Below are 21,673 nucleotides of genomic sequence, written 5' to 3' on the forward strand. Positions count from 1 at the left end.
AACCCTTTATTCTCAAGTAAAATAGCATATAAATAAGTTTAACCATTAATTCAGTAATTTAATTGATTATTTTTTTTTTAGCCAAGCGTAGAGGTAGTTCAGTTTTCGCAACCAATTTCGCTGAATGTCCACATTTACTCTATTTTTGAGGGAAGTAGTGGCAATAAACCCGGATTTAAAAATTTAAAGCAGTTAATCGAAGACGGGAAGCCAGACGAATGTTAGTTTAAATTTAATTTAAATCTCATCTACATGATTGATAACTTTTATGGAATTAATTTAGTGGTTTTGGTTGTAACCGCCGGGGGAGATGGCACGTTAACATGGGTGTTTTCAGAGGTGGAAAAGCATAAAATAAATCCAGATTTCCTGGCATTCGGAATAATTCCATACGGAACAGGTATGTTGTGTTAAAGTGGCTTTCATGACTAAATAACGGACTAATAAATCTTTTAGGAAATGACTTTGCTAGAGCTGTAAATTGGAACAGTTATCATAATTTTAAGCCTTTTGTAGATAACCTGAGACCGTAAGTTTTATTTAAATAGTATCGTGTAATGATTTGAATTCTTTAAAGGATTCATCAAACTCTTTAGATTGAGATGCTATTTTAATCGACTTTTAAAATGTTCTTATATTTTACATGATTTCTGGACGGTACTTCTGAGAGTACATCCAGATGGAAAATTTAACAAAATTAACTCCAAAACTAGATTTAAGGTAAGATCAGATGAATAAATTAGGATATATTGCAGTATTAGTTAATTTAAATCACCCCTTAGAAGTTATAGTATTATTGATTACAATAATATAGACAATAATATTGACTATAATAATATTGATTACAATTATAATGTTAATTGTTAATAGGAGGATATATGTGATGATAAAGGTGAACTTAAAAAGGCAATGAAATTTATGATGGGCAACTATTTTAGTATTGGTACTGAAAGTAGAGTTGGAAGAGGATTTGATAGACATAGGACTAATAATTCATGTTTTAACAAAGTGGTTAGTTACGAGAATATGATAATGATGGCGTTATAGAGATACGTTGTTGAGGCGTTTAAAAAGAATTTCATGGGCCCAGTATATGTAAACAAACAAGTTGACAGAATGGTCACTGGAGAGAATTTTGATAAAATTGTATTTACATCAGAAACCGAAGAGGACGATGATGGAAATAATTATCCGACGTTAACTAAAGCAATAAGCTTAGTCGCAGGGAATATACCAAGCTTTTCATCAGGAATTGATCCATTTAGAACAGGCAGAAGAATAGGGTTACAAAATTTAACACAGGTTAGAATCCACACAAATAGAGATAAATTGACGATGTGTTGCTAGTCTAGTTGTCATAATATTGATTATGTGGTGGAAAACAATGTGTAGGATGAGTTGTCGGACTTGGTGAAAGCAGAGCAAACGATGGGAGATAGAACAATGGAATTTTATCTGTACAAAAGGATGCAGGATATTGGTCTTGACATGGTAAGTTAATCTCGTATATATATGCGTTAATCTATTAGTTAAAATGATGTGTACAAAATTTATTGTAAAAATTAAATAATATTTAGTTGAAATTTGGAAGATCTAAGAGAGTACACGTGGGAGCAGGCCCATGGAAGATATACTTTAAAAAATTGCCTCCTAACGAAAAATGTTACTTTCAAGTTGGTTTCTATGAAAAATAAAATTAGGAATATTTAAAGTAGTTATAGTAGATAGTTGGCAAAAATAATTGGGATAACAGGTGGATGGCGAATTTTTTCTAATGTTCCAACCAATGGAAGTTGAAATTAGACACTATAAAACTATTAATGTTTTAAAATAATTTTTGTGCTTTTTTGTATCATAATAAATAAAGTTTATATAAATAGAAGATAGTAAGATGCCGCCGTTCGATCCTTCCAAGTTGCAGGTACGGCATAGCGTAAACATGGAAAAAACGAACCTTCAGGTCAAAAATAAAATGCCCGCAGCTGTACAAATTACAGCGGAGCAGATATTGCGGGACGCAGTGGAATGGCAAGCAAAAGAAGTTAAAACAACAAAGCAGACTATCGCAGATGAGGAAGAGCTAAGTTACTACAAGTGAGTTTGATATAAAGTGGACTTTTATGTGATTTGTGACGAAAGTGGATATAAATTAATATTTAGGGCTCAAAAAAGGAAGGAGTTTGAGGATACGCTGAGAAGGCAGAGGCATCATATAGGAACGTGGATAAAATACGCAGTATGGGAGGCAAATCAGCAGGAATTTAGAAGGTGTGTTAAAACGGCCTATATTCTCATGACTTCCAACACTATATAAACGTTTAGAGCAAGATCGGTGTTTGAAAGAGCGTTGCTCGTGGACCCGAACAACCCATCACTGTGGCTGCGGTACATAGAGACGGAGATGAAAAATAAGAACATAAACTCGGCGAGGAACCTGTTCGACAGAGTGGTGTGCCTGCTGCCGAGAATTGACCAGTTCTGGTTCAAGTACGCACACTTCGAAGAGTTGCTGGGAAACTACGCAGGCTCGAGAAGTGTGTACGAAAGGTAAGACGAGTACAGAAAAACTTAGTAGAGTATATGCCATTAAGGACACGAACACAAACGGAGTGTAGGTGGATGGAGTGGAATCCGGAGGACAAGGGGTGGATGCTGTACATTAAATTCGAAGAAAGATGCGGAGAGCTGGAAAGATGCAGAGAAATATTCAATAGGTAAGCGTACGACGGAAAGAGTGATTGATTAGGTACATTGAAAATAGGCCGAGCTGCGAGTCGTTCCTGAAGCTGGTTAAGTTTGAAGAAAAGTACAAAAACGTATCAAGAGCACGCTCAGCATACGTTAAATGTGTAAGTTTCAGATATGAGATTAGTTAGTCAGCACTGTAGTGGACCTAAAATAAAAACTAGTTAAAAGCTGATTGGATGTGAGTAATGGATAACGTAGATTGAGCTGCTGGACGTGGAGTTCTTGGACGAGGAGTTCTTTATTAAATTCGCAGAATTTGAACAGCGCCACAACAACCTAGAAGGAGCATCGAGAGTATACGAGCAGGGCCTGAAGCTCCTGGAAAAGGCGAAGTCAGAAGAGCTCTACAAGAAGTTCGTGTCCTTCCAAAAGCAGTACAAGGATAGAGAGACCATAGACGAGCTGATAAGCACGAAAAAGAGAAACGAGTACGAGGAGTCGATCCTGGAAAACGAGTACAACTACGACGTCTGGTTCAACTACCTGAGGCTGGAGGAGTCGATCCTGGATGAAATGACGAAGGCAGCGCCGGAAGACAAGGTGGAGGCGCAGAAGCTGAGGATATGCGAGCTCTACGAAAGAGCAATATCGAACGTGCCGAGGGACAAGAACAGGAAGCTGTGGAGGAGGTACAGCTACCTGTGGATCTACTACGCAATATTCAGCGAACTGCAGCTGAGCTCTCAGGAGAGAGCGACGCAGATATACCTGAAGGCGCTGGAGATATTGCCAAAGGACTTTGCGAAGTTTTACATACTGCTATCGCAACTATACGTAAGTTACCATCTAGCGGTGGTTACAGTTAATAATTAGCCCATTGACACTAGCGGCAGTAGCGGTATTATAGTAGTAGTGGCAGTAGCCATATAAGTTAGATTTACTGATGTGCTAGGGTAACTAGTGGTTCTTATTCGAATTAATTGATAATTTAGTTGAGAATGGGAAACTTGGAAAAAATGAGAAAGACATTTGGACGGGGAATAGGAGAGTGCAAGAAGGCGAAAATATTTGAAAATTATGCAGAAATAGAGTTGAAACTAGGAAACGTAGATAGGTGCAGAATAATACACTCAAAATACGTGGAATCGTATCCATTCAGTCCACAGGTATGTCATAGTTATCACAAACACACGTACGGTTTTTGTATATGGACATAAATAAATACAGATGCATAAAGGTAGTTATATATATATATATATGTAAGTGTATTGATTTATTGTATATTAATGAGATGATTGCTAATTGACAAATGCGTAGAGTTGGATTAGTTTCATCGATCTTGAGTTATTATTGAACGAGATGGGAAGAGTGCGTGGACTGTGTGAGTCAGCAATAGAAATGGACCAGATGAATAACCCGGAGTTGATATGGAACAAGTACCTGGACATTGAAAAGAACGTGGCACAAAATTACCAAAACGTGCAAAAGTTGTACCAAAGACTCCTGTTGAAGACTACACACCCAAAGGTAAGTAGAGGACTGTAAAGCAGCAGTTAAGTAGTTACAGGTAGTTACATAAGTTTATACGGGCTTTGGTATAATGGTACCACGTAGGTGTTTAAGGAATACTCGCTCTATGAATTTGAGAACGGAATGCACACGAACGGACGCAACGTGATAGAAAAGGGGCTTGAAATATACAAGAATGAAAACTCGCACGTGGAGCGCGCACAGTTGCTCGTGTACCTGCTGCAAATGGAAAAAAAGTTCGGAACCTCGAAGGACGTGGAAAAGGCGAAGAAGAGGCAGGCGAAAAAGGTGCTGAGGAAGAGGAAGTTGCAGGACCAGACCACAGTCGAGGACATAGTGTACGTGTTCCCGGACGACGGAACGACGAACAAGATACTGCAAAACGCACTGAAGTGGAAGCAGACACAAATAAAAGCAAATTGATCTTTAATTTGCTAATGTGTTTAAGAACTACTTCAGTATTATCAGAGTGTCATCAGAGTAATATCAGAGTGTCATCAGAGTAATATCTAGGCATTATTAGAGTCTTATCTGAGTAATATCTGAGTGTTATTAGTGTGTTATCTGAGTGACATCAGAGTAAAACCTGAGTGTTCAATGTATATATATTAACTGCTGTAAGAGAGGTGAATATGGTACAATTATTAAAAATAAGTTGGAAAGTAACGATGTAAACAGTATATTGAGAAGATGGAGGTAAACTATTTCTTGTTGCGGTGAGTGCTCCTCATGATAGTGTGAGAGCTGTGTCGGCCGGTCTTCATCCTCTGCATACAGTAGCTTGTGGCCACGTTGTCCAGAAGAAGCCTCTCGTATCTGTTGTCGTCCTCCTGTATTGACATTGTGTGCTACATTCGAGAGAATCGAGAGGGGAGTGAATAAATAGGTGAGTAGATAATGGCAAACTCGGGAGATGTTCTCTAAACGATTCAGCTCAGTTTTAATGTTTTCCATGTAAAGCTTCTAAAAATCATTAAATAATTGGTGGAATTACAATTGCTTGAAAGTCCTCCTTATACAGGTACATGAGCGGCTTGCGGGAGTGATCAGTTACACACAGCAATGTCTCATTCTGTGGCAAAATTAGTCAAGTGATTGAGTTGATGTGCTTAAAATAAGTTAAATACGGGCACCTTTCCGTTAAGCAGTGTATTGAATACAAAGAATTGTTTGCCCCAAGGCTCAATCTGAAGAAAGAATGTTTATAAGTAGGCGTGTGGGAGTGGCCTCTAAAGTGATTGGTGGCGTTGGTAACTAAGGCTAATAATTAAGGCACATTACTGGGTGGAGTGGAGAAGAGTTGGAAGGTGGCCATTCCCCAAGTTTCATTCGCTTATACTGGAGTTCTGATAAAAATTATTAGATATGTTAACAACCTTTCCATGCCTTCGATCGCACTAAAAAGAATTAGATTATTGTCGCTTTACCTGGATAATACTGTACACACCCTTTAATCTTCTGTCGTAAGACACTCATTTTGTCATTCTGCCCTTATTAAGTGTAATTATATACTAGTGACGTAGGAAGGCTACACCACAACGTAGTAAATGAATGTGTTAGGAATCATTATAAATTTAAACATTTGCAAACAAATTAATTAATAACATTAATTCGACTTGTTTAAGTTTTTAGAAAGGTCTTTAGAATTTTCAAATCCGTGATAATCTGCCGAGTATGCTCTAGCGATTGGACGACTCCCAGCTCTACCTAATCCTACCCAGCATTGTAGAACATTGTCGAAAGATATATTTTTATCCTCGTTGCTATTCTTATGATGGTTATTACCGTCAGAATTATTTAGTTTATCCTATGTGTGTTAGTTAGTAAATAGTGTGTAAACTAACATTAATCTCCTTAGCAAATTCTATTGCTTGTCTCTTTGAGGCCTGGATTCCATGTTTTTTGACCGGAAAGGGTTTCCCGTTAAGTTTATTATATTCCAGCCAGAGAACTTCCCATTGTTCATTAACCTCGTCAAAAACCAACTTGCAGTTTTCAAACTTATCTGTAACATCAAAATAATTGGAAGGAATTGTAACGGTGGTAACTTTTTTCTTATGTGTGGGCCTTATCCTGAAATTTTGAATTAAACACGGTGAATCTAACCTGTTGCGGGATTGTTCAATATATTTATTTCCAACTCCCCAATTGAAGGTATATTCTACCAACTTAACATTATTGAGTTTTAAATTGCTTGAAGCATCTTCTGATGATTCTGAAGGATTGGAATCAGGCGATGGACAATAATCATTACGTGATGGTGTATTAAATGAACGAAAATGTATTTTATGTAAATTATCAAATACATAGTTTAAATTGGAAAATAATCTGTTGTTGTATTTTACAATCATTAGCAAAAGATAAATTATTTGTAAATATGTGTTACTACACATCGGGTTGTAATTGTAGTATTCTACACTAATTTGGCTGTTTATTTGTATAATTGTACTTTAAAAGATGGGAGACGAAATTGAAGATTTCGTCGGAGTGTCATACGTGGATCTGCTGAGTAAATCTTTGACCAGATGTATCATAGACTGGAAATGTTTCGGAGAAAGAATAGTATCCGAAACTAACAAGAATAACTTAAGAATAGCTCTGATTCAGTATTGCAGAGGACAGAGGGAAATATTTTTAAAGTTAAAAGTCCTTTTCGATTTGGTTAAGTATCAGAAGAATATAGATAAAATGTTGCAGTATTCGACTCAATATGATGAATATATTGAGAATTCTATACAAGATTTATCAAAGGTAGGACTTGGTAATATTGTATGTTGTATGTACGATATATATGTGCTCAATTGATATTAAAATAACGATAATTGTGTAGAACATATGTGTCATTGAGAATAACATAATGCCGGCGCCAAATGTATCACTGGGAGTTGACCTGCTAAACACCTGCACATACACCAGGATTCCGACGATGATCGGGGAAATTAGTAAGTCCTCGGTGGATAACACAATCCCGGTAATGAAAATAGACCCGGAAACGATAGATTTGTGTTTAAACAGACTGAAAATACACTTCTACGTCCTGTTTAAGCTGAGTGAGTGCTCGAGAGTCTGTAAAGTGGATTTTAACAACGGAGTGTGCTGCTTTACGAGGGAAGACTTTTTCCATATAGAGCTGCTGTATGACTTCAGCCAGTATCAAATCACGAAGTTGAAGCTGTTTATAAACAATTACTATGTAAACAATATGGTTAACATAATGAACTATGTTTTAAACCATCGTCTGACACATAAAGCAAATGTTAGTGCGAATTCAGGGACTAATACGCAGAATGGTGAGGCGTTGAGTGATAAAGAGGATCGCAAAGTGGACAACATATTTGACATAATATACAAAATAACAAATAGTTATATCGGGAAGGTAATAATGAAGTATCTGTACAAGCAAGTGATAAACTATAACAACAATAAGTACATAGTGTACAACTATGAACACGTGCTGAATGATGGGAATTATAGCGTTAATGAAACGAGTGAAGAGAAGGAGGTAGTTGAAAGGTTAAAAGTAGAATGCTATAACAAATATAAGAGTAAAAAGGAAAGAGGACTGGTGATGGTGTTCACGAGGAAGGAAAACGGAGATGTGAATCTGAGAGTGGACCAGTTGAACCTGAGTTACCCAGGAGTTCATGACTATAAATTCGACTACTGGCTGCACAAAATGTCAGATGAATTGGAAAAACACCAATTGGAAGCATATAGAAGTAAGGCGGAGGTGGTGAATAACCAGTATAATCAGCTGCTAGAGTTGATAGAGAGTGAGTGCGGAAATAAAAAAGTAACTGAAGGTAATAATTTGTTTAAACACCATAGGGTCAGTGAGCTTTATTTGATTGAAGATGGAGCCGAATTAAAAAATGGAGTTAAATTAGAGGAATTGGAACAAAATAAATTAGGTCAACTAAGAAGAGAGGAGCAAGTGTGGATGAATAGATTTAACGGCTCACTTAATTTTCATGATTACACGGGGGAATTTAACCTGAATGAAGCACACGGTATACTAAAATTGAATAAAATAACACAACTGTTAGATGTAAAGTATCGTAAGTATGAACCTTTTGCAATGAATGGTGCTCCAGAAATGAATGTGACGTGTCCAGTGTGTAGGCTGGAAAGTGAATTATACAGCATGAATAGATATGGTGACAAGAGTTACGGAAAAGTCAAAGCTGGCCACGAACACAAGGTTGACGTCAAGGTAGAAGTTAAACGGGAGCCGGATGTTAAAGCCAGTAGCCATGAAGGCATGGAATTAGATGAGAATAGAGAGGAAAGGAACTATGATGAGGAAGACATAGATAACCACCTGGTGAGTGTGCTGTTGGCCAACAACAAGTGCCTTATGCACAACAGTAATAACAACCTGCACGTGCTGGGAATGTATCAAGTGCACCCGCTGTATGGTGGAAAGTTGCCTGACCGCAAAGCTAACGTTTATATTAATGAGGAGGATAACGATTTCGGACTGAGGCTGGTGCTGAACGTGCTGGTGCACGACTACGTCACGATAGGCAACAACCTGGCGGTATTCGATGGCACGAGTAACGCGGTGGGAACAGTGGAGTTGGAATGTCTGTATCAGGAGTCCATGAAGGAACGGCTTCTGACCATACTGAGTGGACTGCTGAGTTTAGAGTTTATGAACAGAAAACAGGGCTGGGAGCGTGGCTTCTCGTCAGATGCGTACAGTAGGCACTTCGTGACGGAGCCGATAGACAGGGAAGTTAGGCTGGCAGTGTTTAAGTTCAGCGAGTTGAATCTGTCAGTAACGTTCAAGGACGGCCTGTTTTACAAGGTGTGCAAGGACGGCAGGGAAACGATGTTCGGAAACGACCAACACCCGGACGCGTTCATGAGTAAGATTCTAAGTCAAGGCAGACGATAAAGTAATGTTTAAATGAGAATGAGCATGTGTGTAGTAATATAGTGCAGTGTGAATGCATATTAGTGAGTTTGGGTAGGTAAAATTACATGGAAGTTGAGTCAGCGATCCTGAGGCAGCTGAGGGCGCACTTTTATGTTAGTTAAGGGTTTAACCATACTCTAAAGTTAAGGTTATATTGAGGAAGATGTGGCAAAAATGAAAAATACAATAAAATATAAAGGTACCTGTAGAAAGCGATGTCGAATTCGGGAAATTGGCTCGTTCTCAACGATGGAAAAGTACGCGAGCCGAGTGAAGTGACCGGTATGAGAAGCCAAAGTGTCCCTCTGTATGTTTAAAACCCATTCCCTAAATAAAATATTAGATCGACAGAATAAATAAGTCGGTAGTTAAATTATTATGAGTAGAAGATGTAGATAGGCACTGTACCATTTGGTATTATCAACGTGACCAGTACCCTGATATTTACTCTGCAAATGCTCTAATTGAGCATGGATGTTGAATCTGTCATAAGAAGACATTGATTGAAAACAAGGAATAAAAATAATCAGTGCTCAAGTTGAGTATGTGGTGAAGAAAATTCAAAAATGCAAGAATATAGTAATAGGCATATTGTATAATATTTATTGTATTTTTAGTAGTACTCGAATGTGTAATGCTAGTGTGTAATTTAAATATCTAATGTGTTTCAAATTTAAATGGGAAGTGTGTTAAAAAATCACAATCATGTTAAAAGTATTAAAATCGACATGAAGAGTAGTTGTAAGGCGATATGAATTTAAATAATGGATTTAAATGAAGAAGCTCTGATAAATGAGCCCTTTCAAGAAGATTTGTACAAATATGTGCAAGAAAGCAATGAGTGTAACTTGGAAAATGAGGTTAGAGACGTAAAATATATCCGTCCAACCATAAAGATTGGACTAACCACAAAGGAAGCGAATCAGAGAATCATACTAAAACTATCGGTAAGAGTGAACTAGATATAAATTCCCGAGTGTAACTGATAACAAGGTCGTATAGGAAGTTTTAAACAAATGTGAGAAAAAGATAACCCCGAAACTGATATTTCTGGAACTGCAGAAGGCTGATTTCATATTGACAATATTGGGAGTTTTAACACTGCTAGGTGAGAGGATTTATAGTTGGTCGAACTGCACACTAGATATATAGAAACGCACAATTACTGAACAATGTGATTAGTTATTGTGTTAATAGCATGTTATATGAGTGTAAACGCAAACATATCTGGTGTAGGATGTTTTATATATTCGTCACTGACGAGTTATAATGAGACGATAACGGATGTGTGGGAGTACGTACTGGAGTTGCTAGTACTGATCCCATGGATACTGCTTAACATATACATTAAGATCTTGATTAAGATCAACAACATTAACAGGAAGAGTAACAGAATAAGAGAGGTTTTGGAGTTCATATACTTTAATCGCAACGTTAACACGTACGAGGCGGAGCACAAAAACTATAACCTGGACCCGCCTTCGTCAGATTTCATATCAGTGTACAGGAATTACCAGTGGGTACGTCTGCCGAGGAACGTGATTGCGAAGGGAGACGTGTTTAAGCTTAGCCTGAACCAGGAGTTCCCGTGCGAAAGTAAGCTGATATTGAATTGCAAGAACGATGAACTGATAATGAACGAGGAGGTGTACAAGGAAGGAGACAAGTGCACGTTCATAGGAGATAACACGGACCACGAAGCGTTCATAGACGGCACGTTTCTGGCAGTTAGCGACTCGTTCTCTACGTACCTGGAATACTACGTGGAAAACTTTAACAATGAGCCCGCGCACGAAAGCTGGAAGGCCAAGAACCACGACTTTAACAACTACTACGGTTTTAAGTCGAAAGAGGCGAATAGGAGAGAAGTTATATGGAACTACAACGACAACTACATATTTCTGAACAACAACAACAAGATTCTGATCGTAGTGGTGACGATTCTGACGGTGGCGCTGAACACGATATGGAACTTCCTGTACAGCACGGAGAACAGAGTGGTGATCATGATCAATACGGCGAGACTGATCATACTGTTGGACTTCGTAGGGCTGGACCCGCTGTACAAGTTGTCGGAGCTCTGGGGAAACGTGAAGCTGCTGTCGATCTTCGAAAAGTACCACGAACACAAGTTCATGAAGGGGCTGGACTCGATAAGGTCAGTGAGCTCGTCGTCGTTCCTGAGCAACTCGTCCTACGACTCGGAGAGCTCGGACCTGCTGGCGAAAGAGATAACGTACTTGTACCAGTTTAGGCAGATAAGAAGAGTGCTGAGAAAGGGCCTGTTTGACGACTACAGTCTGGTGAAGCACCTGAGCTGCGTAACGCTGCTGTCGTTCATAGACGACATAGGAATACTGCTTAACAGTAATCAGTCGCTGCAGGAAATATCGATAATAACGAAGAGAAGCACCTCGATAAGCCTGGACACAGTGAAGAAGGAAGAAGAGGAAAAAGGAGGCGAGGAAAAGGAAAAAGAGGGGGCTAACCAGAAAACGAATGACTATGAGCCAATAGATCACTTCGATAGCGCAGCAGGAACCACGAACCCATTTAGATTTGACACGAACCTGTACGACGATTTCAAGGACATGTACGCAGGCTCGGACCCGGACAAGGAAGGAGAGGGGGAAGAGGATGACCTGCTGATCCTGGATGTGTACAACGACCCGAACCTGTACGGAAAGGACAACATAAGGTTCACGACGGACCACGAAAAAAACTGCAGAAATCAGCTTAAGCCACTAATATTTTCAATGTCACTAACAGCGCTGCCATCGTACATGTCACTGCAAATGAACAGGACGGAAAACCTGAACAAAAGTGTGTCAATCAGTGGTACGCCGAAGGCTAACGTGATAGTAGGGTCGAAGGATAACGCAGCGGAGGGGGGATTGAGTGGCAAGAAGGAAGACGACTCAGGAAGGAACTACAGCGAAGCACTGGTGAGTGAAATGGGAGAGTTTATTAAGTACGATGCCACCGCATATAAATTGGACAAAAGCAATAGAGCGGAAGCGACGTACAGGGGAGACCAGTCGGACAAGGGGGACCCGAAAACAAGGTCAAGGCTCTACGGAAGAAAGGGGCTGTACAGGAACTACATATCGACGCTGATCAACAGTGAGCTGGACAACTTTAACAATTGTTTGTGCACTCTCACGAACGTGCTGGGAATAAAGAAGCTGTACCTGAAGCGCTACAAGCTGCTTAAGTTCGTGCTCTTCAACTACGGGCAGAAAACGTCGGAAGAAAGTGACTCTGTAAGACAAAGTTCACCAAGAGCAGGAAGGCACAGGAAGGCGAGGGACGAAGACGAAAGGCTGGAGGACGAGGACAGCAAAATACTCCTCTACTTCTACAGAGACACGAACAAGAAGATCATCCAGATGCTTATCAAGTGCAGAATGGCAGTGATCAACAACTATAAGCTCAACTACTACAACGGCAGCAAGATCATTAACCTGAACAAGAGAATAAAGAGGAAGATAAAGGACCTGAACATACAGTGGCTCTCCAACGGAATGAACACGTTCCTCTACTTCTACAAGCCGATCTCGATCAACGACTTTAACATCTTTCTGCTCCTCCTGCCGTACATAACAGTCTACAACATAAGCGCCACGAAGCTCAGGGACAAACACAAGGAGCAGCCGAACAGGAGTAAGCTGAGCGGGCCGAAAAGGAACGAAAAGTTCATGTTCATGTACAAGAACAACCCGCTCTACTACAAGTACAAGGGCGTGAGCATACGCCAGCTCGCGAGAGTGTACAAGTCGAGCGAGCAGCAGGCTGACAAGCCGGAGACGCCGCACAGAGCCTCGGGCGCTCAGAAGGAGACGCACAGGCTCACGAAGGAGAACGTGGGAAAGGACGTAATGCTGGGGAGTTTCTTGGGGAAGATGCTGAACTCGTACATCAAGAACTCAATCCTGCTGGGTGAGTCCCGATTTATTTAGCTAAACGTACGAATGCGTAGTTACCAATACACACGTATATGTTTATTTACACACAATGTACAGGAATGGTGGGAACGAAACACAGCCTCCCGAAGGAGCTGAGCAACAGAATCAACGATCTGCACGAGGCAGGAATAAGGTTCGTGTACTTTTCGAAACACAACGAGAAGATCACGAGGATAGTGGGAGGGCTGCTGGGCCTGGAAACGTCCTGGAACTCAATGATATCACTCTCGACATCGGAAACGACCTCGTTCATAAACCAGGAGGGGCACACGGTTCTGCCAAACGGGATTGACAACATAAGGCAGCACATACAGCAGGTGGACGACATACCACTGCAGGTCTCACTGTACTGCAACTGCAACTTCAGCAACATAGGGGAGATGCTGGACATTTTGAACGAAAACGGAGAGAGAATAATGTGCGTGGGATCAGGGCTGAACCCGAACAACTTTTACCTCTTCAACAACTCGCACATTTCGTTTTCAATATCGCTGAATTATAATCCAATATGCAAGTTTTGCAAAGGTAAGTTGCCTACTTAAACGCCCTGTGCAGTGAAACAATGAACTTTGTGATGCAATGACGATGTAGGTAAAAGGTGGCAGGGGATATCTAAGGCGCACATATTCGAGGAGCCGAAGCCGGAATTTAAATTATCATCGCTGATAACATCGTTGACGTCATCACTGCAAACGTCGCAGCTGTACAAAGTAAGTACGCAGTTATCTGTGGTTTGGTAGCCAGGAACACATTAAGTTATATGTTTGACTCTCATGTTTAACCTAATAATAAATAATAGGTGAGCGACCCGGAGTTTATATTTGACATGCTGTACGAGATGTTCAAAGAAGCGAGAAGGATGAGTACGAATCTGCAGGAGTCAATATCGTTCATGCTCTTGTCGTACTATTCGCTCATATGGATGTACTTCCTGCAAAATTTGCTGTCACTCCCACCTGTCCTATCAGTAAGTTGATAGCTATGTGAAATTGTTACTACCGTAAACGGTACAATCAGTTACATAGTACTGATTGGATCATACGCATGTATTATGTGCAATAGATAAATAGTTGTAGTTATGGGAAAGTAATTATTGATAAACAGACCTTCGACTTTGTGCTGATCGTATTCGTCTATATACCGTTTTTGTCACTGACGCTGATTTCAAACCCAGCAATGGATAAGATTATGGAGCATCTGCCGAACAAGGTTATACAGACAGGAAGGACAACCTTCAACCACTATGTAAGTGTGATAGCAGTTATGTACAGTGCACATCGCTGATGTCCGATGTGATTTTTTTAAAAATATGTACGCATTTATGCACCCTATGAATAACACAATTTTAGGTAAGGACGTATTTGAGGCTGCTGGTTATCAGTGTTTTTGTCGTTTTTGTATACTATATACACATGTACTATTCGAACCTGTATATTAACGATAAGTACCTGTTAAACAACCAGTACTGCAGGCATTTCTTCTACTGTAAGTCATAAGCTACGCATTCATTCAGTTATTTTATTCTAAATCAAAAGAGTTATTTGGATAGTTAACACCAAACACACCGTCCACACCAATAATGCTATTAACAATAAACACATTGAGTGCAGACCCTCGATATCGATGCTTTGAGCCCTTAATTGACTTTCTGAGCAAGGAAAAGGGATACGACAAGTACGTGTGCATCGTCCTATCGCAGCAGTTCACGTCGATCTCATTCGTCGTGTTCCTGGTGGTCTCGTCGCTGTCCTGGATCCACAAGTACTCGTACATTAACCTCGACACGTTCAAGAACATAAAGTGGATCGTAGCAGTGGTCAAGATCACGACGGTCCAGATAGCAGTGGTGGCTATTAGACTGCTCCTGCTCAGCCTGGGCGACACCAAGATGATGAAGATGATGATAGTGAACACGAGCTACTCACTGCTGTTAGTGATTCCAATACTGCTCGTGGACGAGTTCGTGAAGTTCTTCATAATCAAGAACAAAAACACGCAGCAGAAGTTTCTAAAGCTGCTGTTCTCCACGAGGTTGGGAACATGGTCGCCCAAATAATCCCCTACTCACTCTACTTCTATGCACGGTACGCGTTACACATGAGTTTTATGTATATATTGCACTGTTTATGTAGTGTTCTGGTGTTTTCTGGGTTATTTTATGAGTAGTTTGTTAATGTGTGAGGAAAAGGTGTGATAAGTATGTAAAATAGGGTAGTGGAAATCTAACAAAGATATATGTGGATAAATTAGTAATAGTCAGCCCGTAATTTTAATATATTGCTTGTAAAATAACTTTAAGTACTTTTATATATGGAAGACTATCAAAGGTGGCGAAGAAGAGAACTTAACGAGAGGAATAAGAGGAGGCCCGAGTACAGGTATTTTCCAAACAGAACCGCCTTTCACACCTTCGGGTTCACCCTCGCCACCTGTCTGTCCGTTATGGGAATATCGTCGCTGCTGATTGTGGTTCTGGAGAGAGCCGCCGAAAAAAATGACCAAAAGAAAAGGTATCAAGAACGGTTCGTTAAAACAGACATGTTCAGAGACAACGTAAGTGCTATTTATTTTTATTTCCCTTATTCGTAGCCTGTACTGAGTATTGGTGTACAATATTAATAACTGTGCAGCTTTCACTCGTTTGGGGGTCGCTCCACAGAAACGACGTCGAGTTCCAGAGGAGAAGGCTCAATCTGCCGGCGCAACCGGCTTCGTCCGTTATGATCAGGGACCCTGAGGTTAAGTACCCTGAGCCCACTGGCCAAGTAACTTTGTAAATTAGTAATATTTGAGGCTTTGACCACCAAAACACACTAATGCCACACTGGTGCTTCCACGTACGTGATTATATACTAAAATACGTGTAAGTTTACAAAATTATGGTCAGTCTTCGTTGTCGGACGACTCAAGGAAGTTTCTGGTCAGTCCCTTGGAATTGTAATTAAATTTTTTCTGGCGTTCACTCTCCCGAACGTGTATCAAGTTCTATAATTTAGTGTTAGTTACTGTGAGTTACAATAGTGGAGGTAATAGGTGCACTCTCTGGCTGTGTAGAGCAGTAAATAACTATTATCTAGCGGTGTGGTAAATAACCTAGGTTCTGGTTGCTTAAAATGCTAATTAGGGACGTACTTGCTGCAGTGCGTGATGGGATTGAACTGCGTCGGACAGCGACGTCACCGCCATCTTCTGGCGCTTGTGCTCCTTCGTCTTTATTGGGTCGTTCTTGAGGGTGGAGAATCGCGTGTGCAGGTTCGAGAAGCGCGTCTGAAGCCTCGTGTGCACCTGCGCGTGCACCGGCTTAAGGTCGGCCCTTTCGTCCTCGAGCAGGAAGGCCATCTCCTTCACGGACTCGCAGTCCAGCGGCACCTTGCCCACAAACATGCTCACGTTCCCGTCCTCCCAGAGTACCATCTTGCCGTTGCTCTCCCAGGCACTGCTCTCGCGTTTTCTCTTTTTGTCGCTGGCAATCAGGTTCTCAATAATGCGTTTGTGCAAGTTGGCTTTGTCGAGGGCGTTGTGTGCTCGAGATGCCGTGGTTGACTCTTGAGTCGGGGTTGAATTGGGTGTATTTGCGGCGACAGTTTCGGCGCCGAGATAAAAGGGGTCCACGTTTTTGCGATTGCGAAGGTCACCGTCGGTGCTCAGGTTGGCTGGCTCTGGCGACGGCGCCTGGCTGTTGGGGTTGTTTGTAAACGGGGCTGTCCGTCTAAAACACAGCATCGAGAGTGTGTTTGTGTTCGGCGGGCGCTCTAGCAGCTGCGGGTTCGACCTCAGGAAGCTCCTCACGTCGCTGTGATTTACCACCTTGAGCGTGGGCGGGAACCTGCAGATTGCCAACCTCTCGGCATCCTGTGGCTTTGGGGCCAAGGTCAGTGTCGTGTTTATCACCTTCTGCTCTTCAAACGTCTCCACAGTCTTGTCCAGCAGGTCCTTCAACTTATTCTGATCCAGCTTTTCCTGCAACTGATCTTGGCTTGTCAGAGTTGGCGAGGGCTTCGACTTCGAGTCGAAAGTTTCGTTTTCGTCGCTATCTTCAAACAGTCCGACTATGTCCTTGTCGTCCTGTTGCAAAGTTGAAGGTTCCTTGGCTTCCTCTGCGGACTTAACGTCGTGGAAGCTTTCAATTTTTAACCTAACCTCTGAGCCCTCGTGCTTAAAGCCAGGCTCCGTATCGTCGTGTTTAACTGGTTCATCATTCAGAGATGGTTCAACATAATCTTCATCCATTTTTAAATCCGGTGCGGCTGACTCCGTTTTACTTTTTCCCCCTTCAAGTTTCAAATTAGAGTCCACTTGATGGTCTTCCATATCCAGTTCCAACAGTTCCTCTAGTGAGGATTCTTCAAGACCAGCGTCATCCAAGTTCATGTTAATCTCTTCTTCTTTAAAATTCTGTGGTTCTGTTTCATCATTTTGTATATCAAAAGAGGAAGAATCAACCCCGGCTTCCGTATCGGAATCACGGGGATGTGAATCGGACATTTCGAGAATTTAATAAAGCACAAACTGATCAAAACAAAAATTAATATAAAACAGTGTACAAAATATACGATTTAGTATGAAGAAAAAATGTAAACAAGCATAAAACTACGGGTTGTTCTAGTAGATTTGCACTATTGGGAGTTTATTGTTTACACATAATATGTATTTATATTTCTAGGTATAAGTAGGGTTGTATTTTTAGTATTATTTCAAATTAATTTTAATTCTGTACATAATTAATTTATTTAATGGACGGTTATAGATCTACCAAGTCTATCCCCAAAACGCAATCACAGAATCCAGCCAAGCCTTCAAACTTTTCACCAATCAATGATAGTTCCTTAAACCCGCCCCCCTTGTTGTCTTCTAAGCAGAATCTAGTTAAATCGCCGCCTTCAAAGCCCACAGCTCAGAAGCCAGCGTCCACAAAAGCCTCGTCGCTGAAGCAATCCTCTTCGAGGCAGTCTCCCTCTAAATCACACTCTTCACAGTCGAGCCTGACTGGCTCTGCGAAGCTGCAAGGTTCATCCACTCCCAGCACATCGCTCAAACATTCAACTGGACCCGGTTCCTCCAAGGCCAAGTTCGAGGACAGGGAAAGGAGGAGGACCCCGTCCTCCAAGGGCGGGGATGACAAGACTGTGAAGAACCCGGACCTGCTCAAACCTGACAAGAAGGTTGATAACACAGACTTAATTGACGGCCTCGCTCTCCAGAGGCAGTGGGATGAGAAGCCGGACATTGACCACCTGTCAAACTCTCTCATGACCCTGTACTATAAACTGGAGTCGAACAAGTTGAGGGAGGAATCCAACGTCTCTGAGGATTCACAGTCTCCAGTGCCCAAGGAGTTAGCTGAGGACGCTGATTCGAAGGAGGACATAAAGGAACTTCGGGAAAAGATATTCCTTAGTGCGCTGAGGGTGAGGTCGAAGAGTGTGATTTACCTGAACTACACTCGGGACAGGCTCCAGTCGATTCTGAGGTTTTGTCGTTCCCTGAACCTAAAATACAAGACACTAAACCACAATGTAATTCAACTATCTATTTAACCATCTTTTAAAAGTTACTAGTTATAGCTTATTGGTTGACCACTGACTTAATTTATTAATTAACACATTAACTAACATAGTAATTAACACATTAACTAACATAGTAATTAACACATTAACTGACCTATCATTCAATACATTAGTCATCAATCAACACACTAGTTAATAAACTAATGAATTGTTTTCAGGTCTCTAAAATTGAGAAGAGTTACTACGGCAAGTGTAGAAAGTTTCAAAAACGCAGAAGTCTTAATGAAGTTTACGACAAGTTGAGTAGAGTCGTAGCTAAGCTCCCGAATATGAGACAGATTCACCTAATTTCAAAGGAGCTCATGAATAAAATGTCCAGGATAAACGCAAAGATTGAGAAGATCAGGACTCAGATGGAGTCACGCAGGTCGCATATTTTCAACGCCACGCAGTTACTGAGTAACATAACAGCTAACTCTACCACTCAGTAACAAAATGGCTAATCTAGTTGACTATATTTGTGTATTTGCAGTAAGTGTATTGAGTATGTGTATTTGCTGTCTGCAGTAAGTGTATTGAGTATGTGTATTTGCAGTAAGTGTATTGAGTATGTGCTCACAATAATAACAATGATAGTAATAACAATGCTCATAACATTATGGTACATTATCAGTTGGTTAAGACGAGAATGCTTTGATTTTATCAACAGGTAGATAAAAGTGACCTCAGCTTTTCAGAGTCGCAATTAAGTAAAATTGACCTGTAGTAGGCGTCCATCTCCTTCACGTTGTCCCAACCCTCATAGAGTTCTCTGCACTTGATGTGGCCACTGCTGGTGTCAACTTTGGTCATGTCGAATTTGTTGTAGAGCGGTATTGATGTGCACTTGTATCCGGACCTCGTCAGAAGCTCCTTCTTAAACGAACACGGGCCCGTCTCCATCACCACTTCTGGGTCCTCGATGTTTCTCAAAAAGTGCGTTGGCCCGTCGACCTCCAGTGCAATCATTTCATCATCCAGTATGATTCGAATGTCAATGCTACGTTTTAATTGTTATTAGTTTATTTAGTTGCTTATATGGTGGTCAGTTTGATACCAGTAACCAACCAACCAATCGGTTAAATCACCAACTGAAGCAGTAACTATCTTAATGACCAGTGTAACGTTGAATAGATAGTTGATAACGTGAATACCTCAGCAGGTCCGGCGTTATGATCTCAAGTTGATGTGGTATGTTTGCGCGTATCAAAAAGTCAGAGACCAGTTTCTGCGACTTTGAGATTATCTTTCCACTCTGCGCGTAGTTATGGCTCAACAAGTTCTCCTTGCACACTTCCATCAATCGGTCTATCTCATCACACTCGTCAGTAACCGCATCGTTCACCGCACCATCGCCTTTCCTAACATCAGCATGAATGCTGTGTCTTAGTGACTTCAAAATCGAGTATAGCTGAGAAGGGTTAACTTAACTGCACTAACCTGGTTAATGTGTGCTAGTCTTTTCAGTGACAACTCATCGATGGTGTCTTCGAGCAACTTTGCGATTGTTTCCAATGCGTTGCTGAACACTTCTGCCAGTCTCACTTTGAGTATTGATAAGCTCCACAGTATTCTGATCAAGACACTCGTTTCCAGCTTACAGAAGTGAAGTATCTTTGTTATTCTACCAATCAGCTCATCGCTTCTTATGTTACATATAGATAAACACCATATAGCAGTGGCAACACTCTCTTGGAACCTTCTGTTTAGTTTCTTTTCACCCTTTCCGATGTGTATCCTATCCACTTTATGATCGCATCCATCAATTACTGTATCCTTCAAAGAACCCTCGTCTTTGTTCCTGTCTGCGGTCACTAAATTTCTTATTTCTATGTCCAAATACTTTGTAAACCTCTCAACTAGGTCTTTATAAAGTGGTTTGTGGTATATGCGATTTGATCCCAGGAACCTAAAATAACTGACCCAGACTCGAGGGTTTTTCAAATCCGGGTATATTTTGTTTTCGTAAATGTGGCTCACCACCTTCTTAAAGAACTCATCTGTCAGTGATGAACTCGGTTCCAGGAGTCTGAAGAAATGCCCAAATTTGCGTGAGCTGACAACTCTTTCCAAATCCAGCAGTAACCGTGAGGACAGTGCAGTCGTTATTTTGGGATCGCACAGACTTGAGTCCTGGAGTTTTTCAACGTATCGTAACAGGCTCTGCAGGTCCAAAGTAATATAGTTATCCAACACCAGCTTGTAAAGCTGAGTTGGGTGGGAGTTTAACTGACTGGAAGTGGTATTTAAATTTTCCAAACTGTTATTAACAGAATTATCAACAGTAGCGTTATTATCGTCCAGAAAACTTGAAGTTAATGCCGATTCTGGGAATGTGTGATCAGAATACAAGTTTAAATTCTGAGAACAGGCAATGTTTCCATAATTACTTATGGAATACTTTGTTAAATTGTTAAATAACAGGTACTTCGAGAACTCAATGTACTTGAGTGAATTAATGGACCCGTTTGTGAATCTAAGAGTAGGAATCAGGTTCTTAAAATAAAAAATAGACATGATGGCGTATATGCCCTTGAGATTAACGTGTATTTTAGCGATATGTATTATAACACATTAGTTTTAATTATGTTAAAATTAACAAAACATTATTTACTTCATTTGGGTAAATCACTTAAATCTGCTTGTAAAGAAGACTGTATAATTAACATTTTTGTTGTGTAAAAACTACATTTGGAAACTCAATAGTTAACTAAAAAACGTAAATATGTTTCAACAATCATTATGTGTAATAAATTAGACTTGTAAGAAGTGGCACCGATAACAGCCATCTTCCATTTAAAATTATTGAAGATATTTGGTAATATATTTCAAAACGCTATTGAACAAAACGTATGTGTATTAGACTAATTGTCCCCATTATCAAAAACGACGTCAGCGAATTTACATTGTCAGTCACTAAAATTTATAGATCAGCCCAAAATTGATTTATATTCAATATAAGTTTTTATTATTTGACATAGTTGGATAAAAACTTGTATCACATATAGATAAAACTCGTAAAA

At 40.5% G+C, this 21,673-nt stretch overlaps 11 protein-coding genes across 11 annotated transcripts; 6 read left to right on the plus strand and 5 right to left on the minus strand.

The window, feature by feature from the left end:
- Positions 1-252: 252 nt before the first annotated feature.
- On the plus strand, positions 253-1,834 carry TOT_020001061 (diacylglycerol kinase; the record flags this gene model as incomplete). The annotated part of the gene is made up of 8 exons (XM_009692207.1): positions 253-400; positions 457-529; positions 597-720; positions 871-1,011; positions 1,048-1,302; positions 1,393-1,491; positions 1,578-1,673; positions 1,754-1,834. The coding sequence occupies 8 exons, from the start codon at positions 253-255 to the stop codon at positions 1,832-1,834; spliced, it is 1,017 nt and encodes a 338-aa protein (XP_009690502.1).
- A 57-nt stretch (positions 1,835-1,891) lies between these two features.
- TOT_020000464 (RNA processing protein) lies at positions 1,892-4,641 on the plus strand (the record flags this gene model as incomplete). The annotated part of the gene is made up of 10 exons (XM_009692208.1): positions 1,892-1,921; positions 1,961-2,094; positions 2,161-2,268; positions 2,323-2,547; positions 2,592-2,714; positions 2,747-2,849; positions 2,947-3,522; positions 3,681-3,854; positions 4,006-4,215; positions 4,303-4,641. The coding sequence occupies 10 exons, from the start codon at positions 1,892-1,894 to the stop codon at positions 4,639-4,641; spliced, it is 2,022 nt and encodes a 673-aa protein (XP_009690503.1).
- Positions 4,642-4,919: 278 nt separating this feature from the next.
- On the minus strand, positions 4,920-5,694 carry TOT_020000465 (conserved hypothetical protein; the record flags this gene model as incomplete). The annotated part of the gene is made up of 6 exons (XM_009692209.1): positions 4,920-5,048; positions 5,125-5,181; positions 5,213-5,290; positions 5,352-5,405; positions 5,500-5,564; positions 5,646-5,694. 6 exons carry the CDS (start codon positions 5,692-5,694, stop codon positions 4,920-4,922), a joined length of 432 nt encoding a protein of 143 aa, XP_009690504.1.
- A 130-nt stretch (positions 5,695-5,824) lies between these two features.
- Positions 5,825-6,569, minus strand: TOT_020000466 (conserved hypothetical protein; the record flags this gene model as incomplete). Its single annotated transcript, XM_009692210.1, has 2 exons — positions 5,825-6,025; positions 6,063-6,569. 2 exons carry the CDS (start codon positions 6,567-6,569, stop codon positions 5,825-5,827), a joined length of 708 nt encoding a protein of 235 aa, XP_009690505.1.
- A 106-nt stretch (positions 6,570-6,675) lies between these two features.
- TOT_020000467 (conserved hypothetical protein) lies at positions 6,676-9,118 on the plus strand (the record flags this gene model as incomplete). Its single annotated transcript, XM_009692211.1, has 3 exons — positions 6,676-6,969; positions 7,049-7,454; positions 7,530-9,118. The coding sequence occupies 3 exons, from the start codon at positions 6,676-6,678 to the stop codon at positions 9,116-9,118; spliced, it is 2,289 nt and encodes a 762-aa protein (XP_009690506.1).
- A 98-nt stretch (positions 9,119-9,216) lies between these two features.
- Positions 9,217-9,639, minus strand: TOT_020001062 (splicing factor 3B subunit 5-like protein; the record flags this gene model as incomplete). Its single annotated transcript, XM_009692212.1, has 3 exons — positions 9,217-9,276; positions 9,343-9,466; positions 9,548-9,639. 3 exons carry the CDS (start codon positions 9,637-9,639, stop codon positions 9,217-9,219), a joined length of 276 nt encoding a protein of 91 aa, XP_009690507.1.
- A 264-nt stretch (positions 9,640-9,903) lies between these two features.
- Positions 9,904-15,160, plus strand: TOT_020000469 (conserved hypothetical protein; the record flags this gene model as incomplete). The annotated part of the gene is made up of 12 exons (XM_009692213.1): positions 9,904-10,086; positions 10,142-10,262; positions 10,337-11,067; positions 11,131-11,924; positions 12,210-12,906; positions 12,973-13,078; positions 13,162-13,629; positions 13,696-13,814; positions 13,904-14,071; positions 14,209-14,349; positions 14,454-14,589; positions 14,715-15,160. 12 exons carry the CDS (start codon positions 9,904-9,906, stop codon positions 15,158-15,160), a joined length of 4,110 nt encoding a protein of 1,369 aa, XP_009690508.1.
- A 254-nt stretch (positions 15,161-15,414) lies between these two features.
- On the plus strand, positions 15,415-15,881 carry TOT_020000470 (conserved hypothetical protein; the record flags this gene model as incomplete). The annotated part of the gene is made up of 2 exons (XM_009692214.1): positions 15,415-15,657; positions 15,735-15,881. 2 exons carry the CDS (start codon positions 15,415-15,417, stop codon positions 15,879-15,881), a joined length of 390 nt encoding a protein of 129 aa, XP_009690509.1.
- A 106-nt stretch (positions 15,882-15,987) lies between these two features.
- On the minus strand, positions 15,988-17,589 carry TOT_020000471 (conserved hypothetical protein; the record flags this gene model as incomplete). The annotated part of the gene is made up of 2 exons (XM_009692215.1): positions 15,988-16,089; positions 16,237-17,589. The coding sequence occupies 2 exons, from the start codon at positions 17,587-17,589 to the stop codon at positions 15,988-15,990; spliced, it is 1,455 nt and encodes a 484-aa protein (XP_009690510.1).
- Positions 17,590-17,837: 248 nt separating this feature from the next.
- Positions 17,838-19,102, plus strand: TOT_020000472 (conserved hypothetical protein; the record flags this gene model as incomplete). The annotated part of the gene is made up of 4 exons (XM_009692216.1): positions 17,838-17,947; positions 18,050-18,404; positions 18,477-18,620; positions 18,830-19,102. The coding sequence occupies 4 exons, from the start codon at positions 17,838-17,840 to the stop codon at positions 19,100-19,102; spliced, it is 882 nt and encodes a 293-aa protein (XP_009690511.1).
- Positions 19,103-19,313: 211 nt separating this feature from the next.
- TOT_020000473 (conserved hypothetical protein) lies at positions 19,314-21,167 on the minus strand (the record flags this gene model as incomplete). Its single annotated transcript, XM_009692217.1, has 4 exons — positions 19,314-19,440; positions 19,498-19,650; positions 19,805-20,061; positions 20,091-21,167. The coding sequence occupies 4 exons, from the start codon at positions 21,165-21,167 to the stop codon at positions 19,314-19,316; spliced, it is 1,614 nt and encodes a 537-aa protein (XP_009690512.1).
- Positions 21,168-21,673: the final 506 nt, after the last annotated feature.

Source organism: Theileria orientalis, chromosome 2 (genome assembly GCF_000740895.1).
Source record: "Theileria orientalis strain Shintoku DNA, chromosome 2, complete genome".
Taxonomy (NCBI): Eukaryota; Apicomplexa; class Aconoidasida; order Piroplasmida; family Theileriidae; genus Theileria; species Theileria orientalis.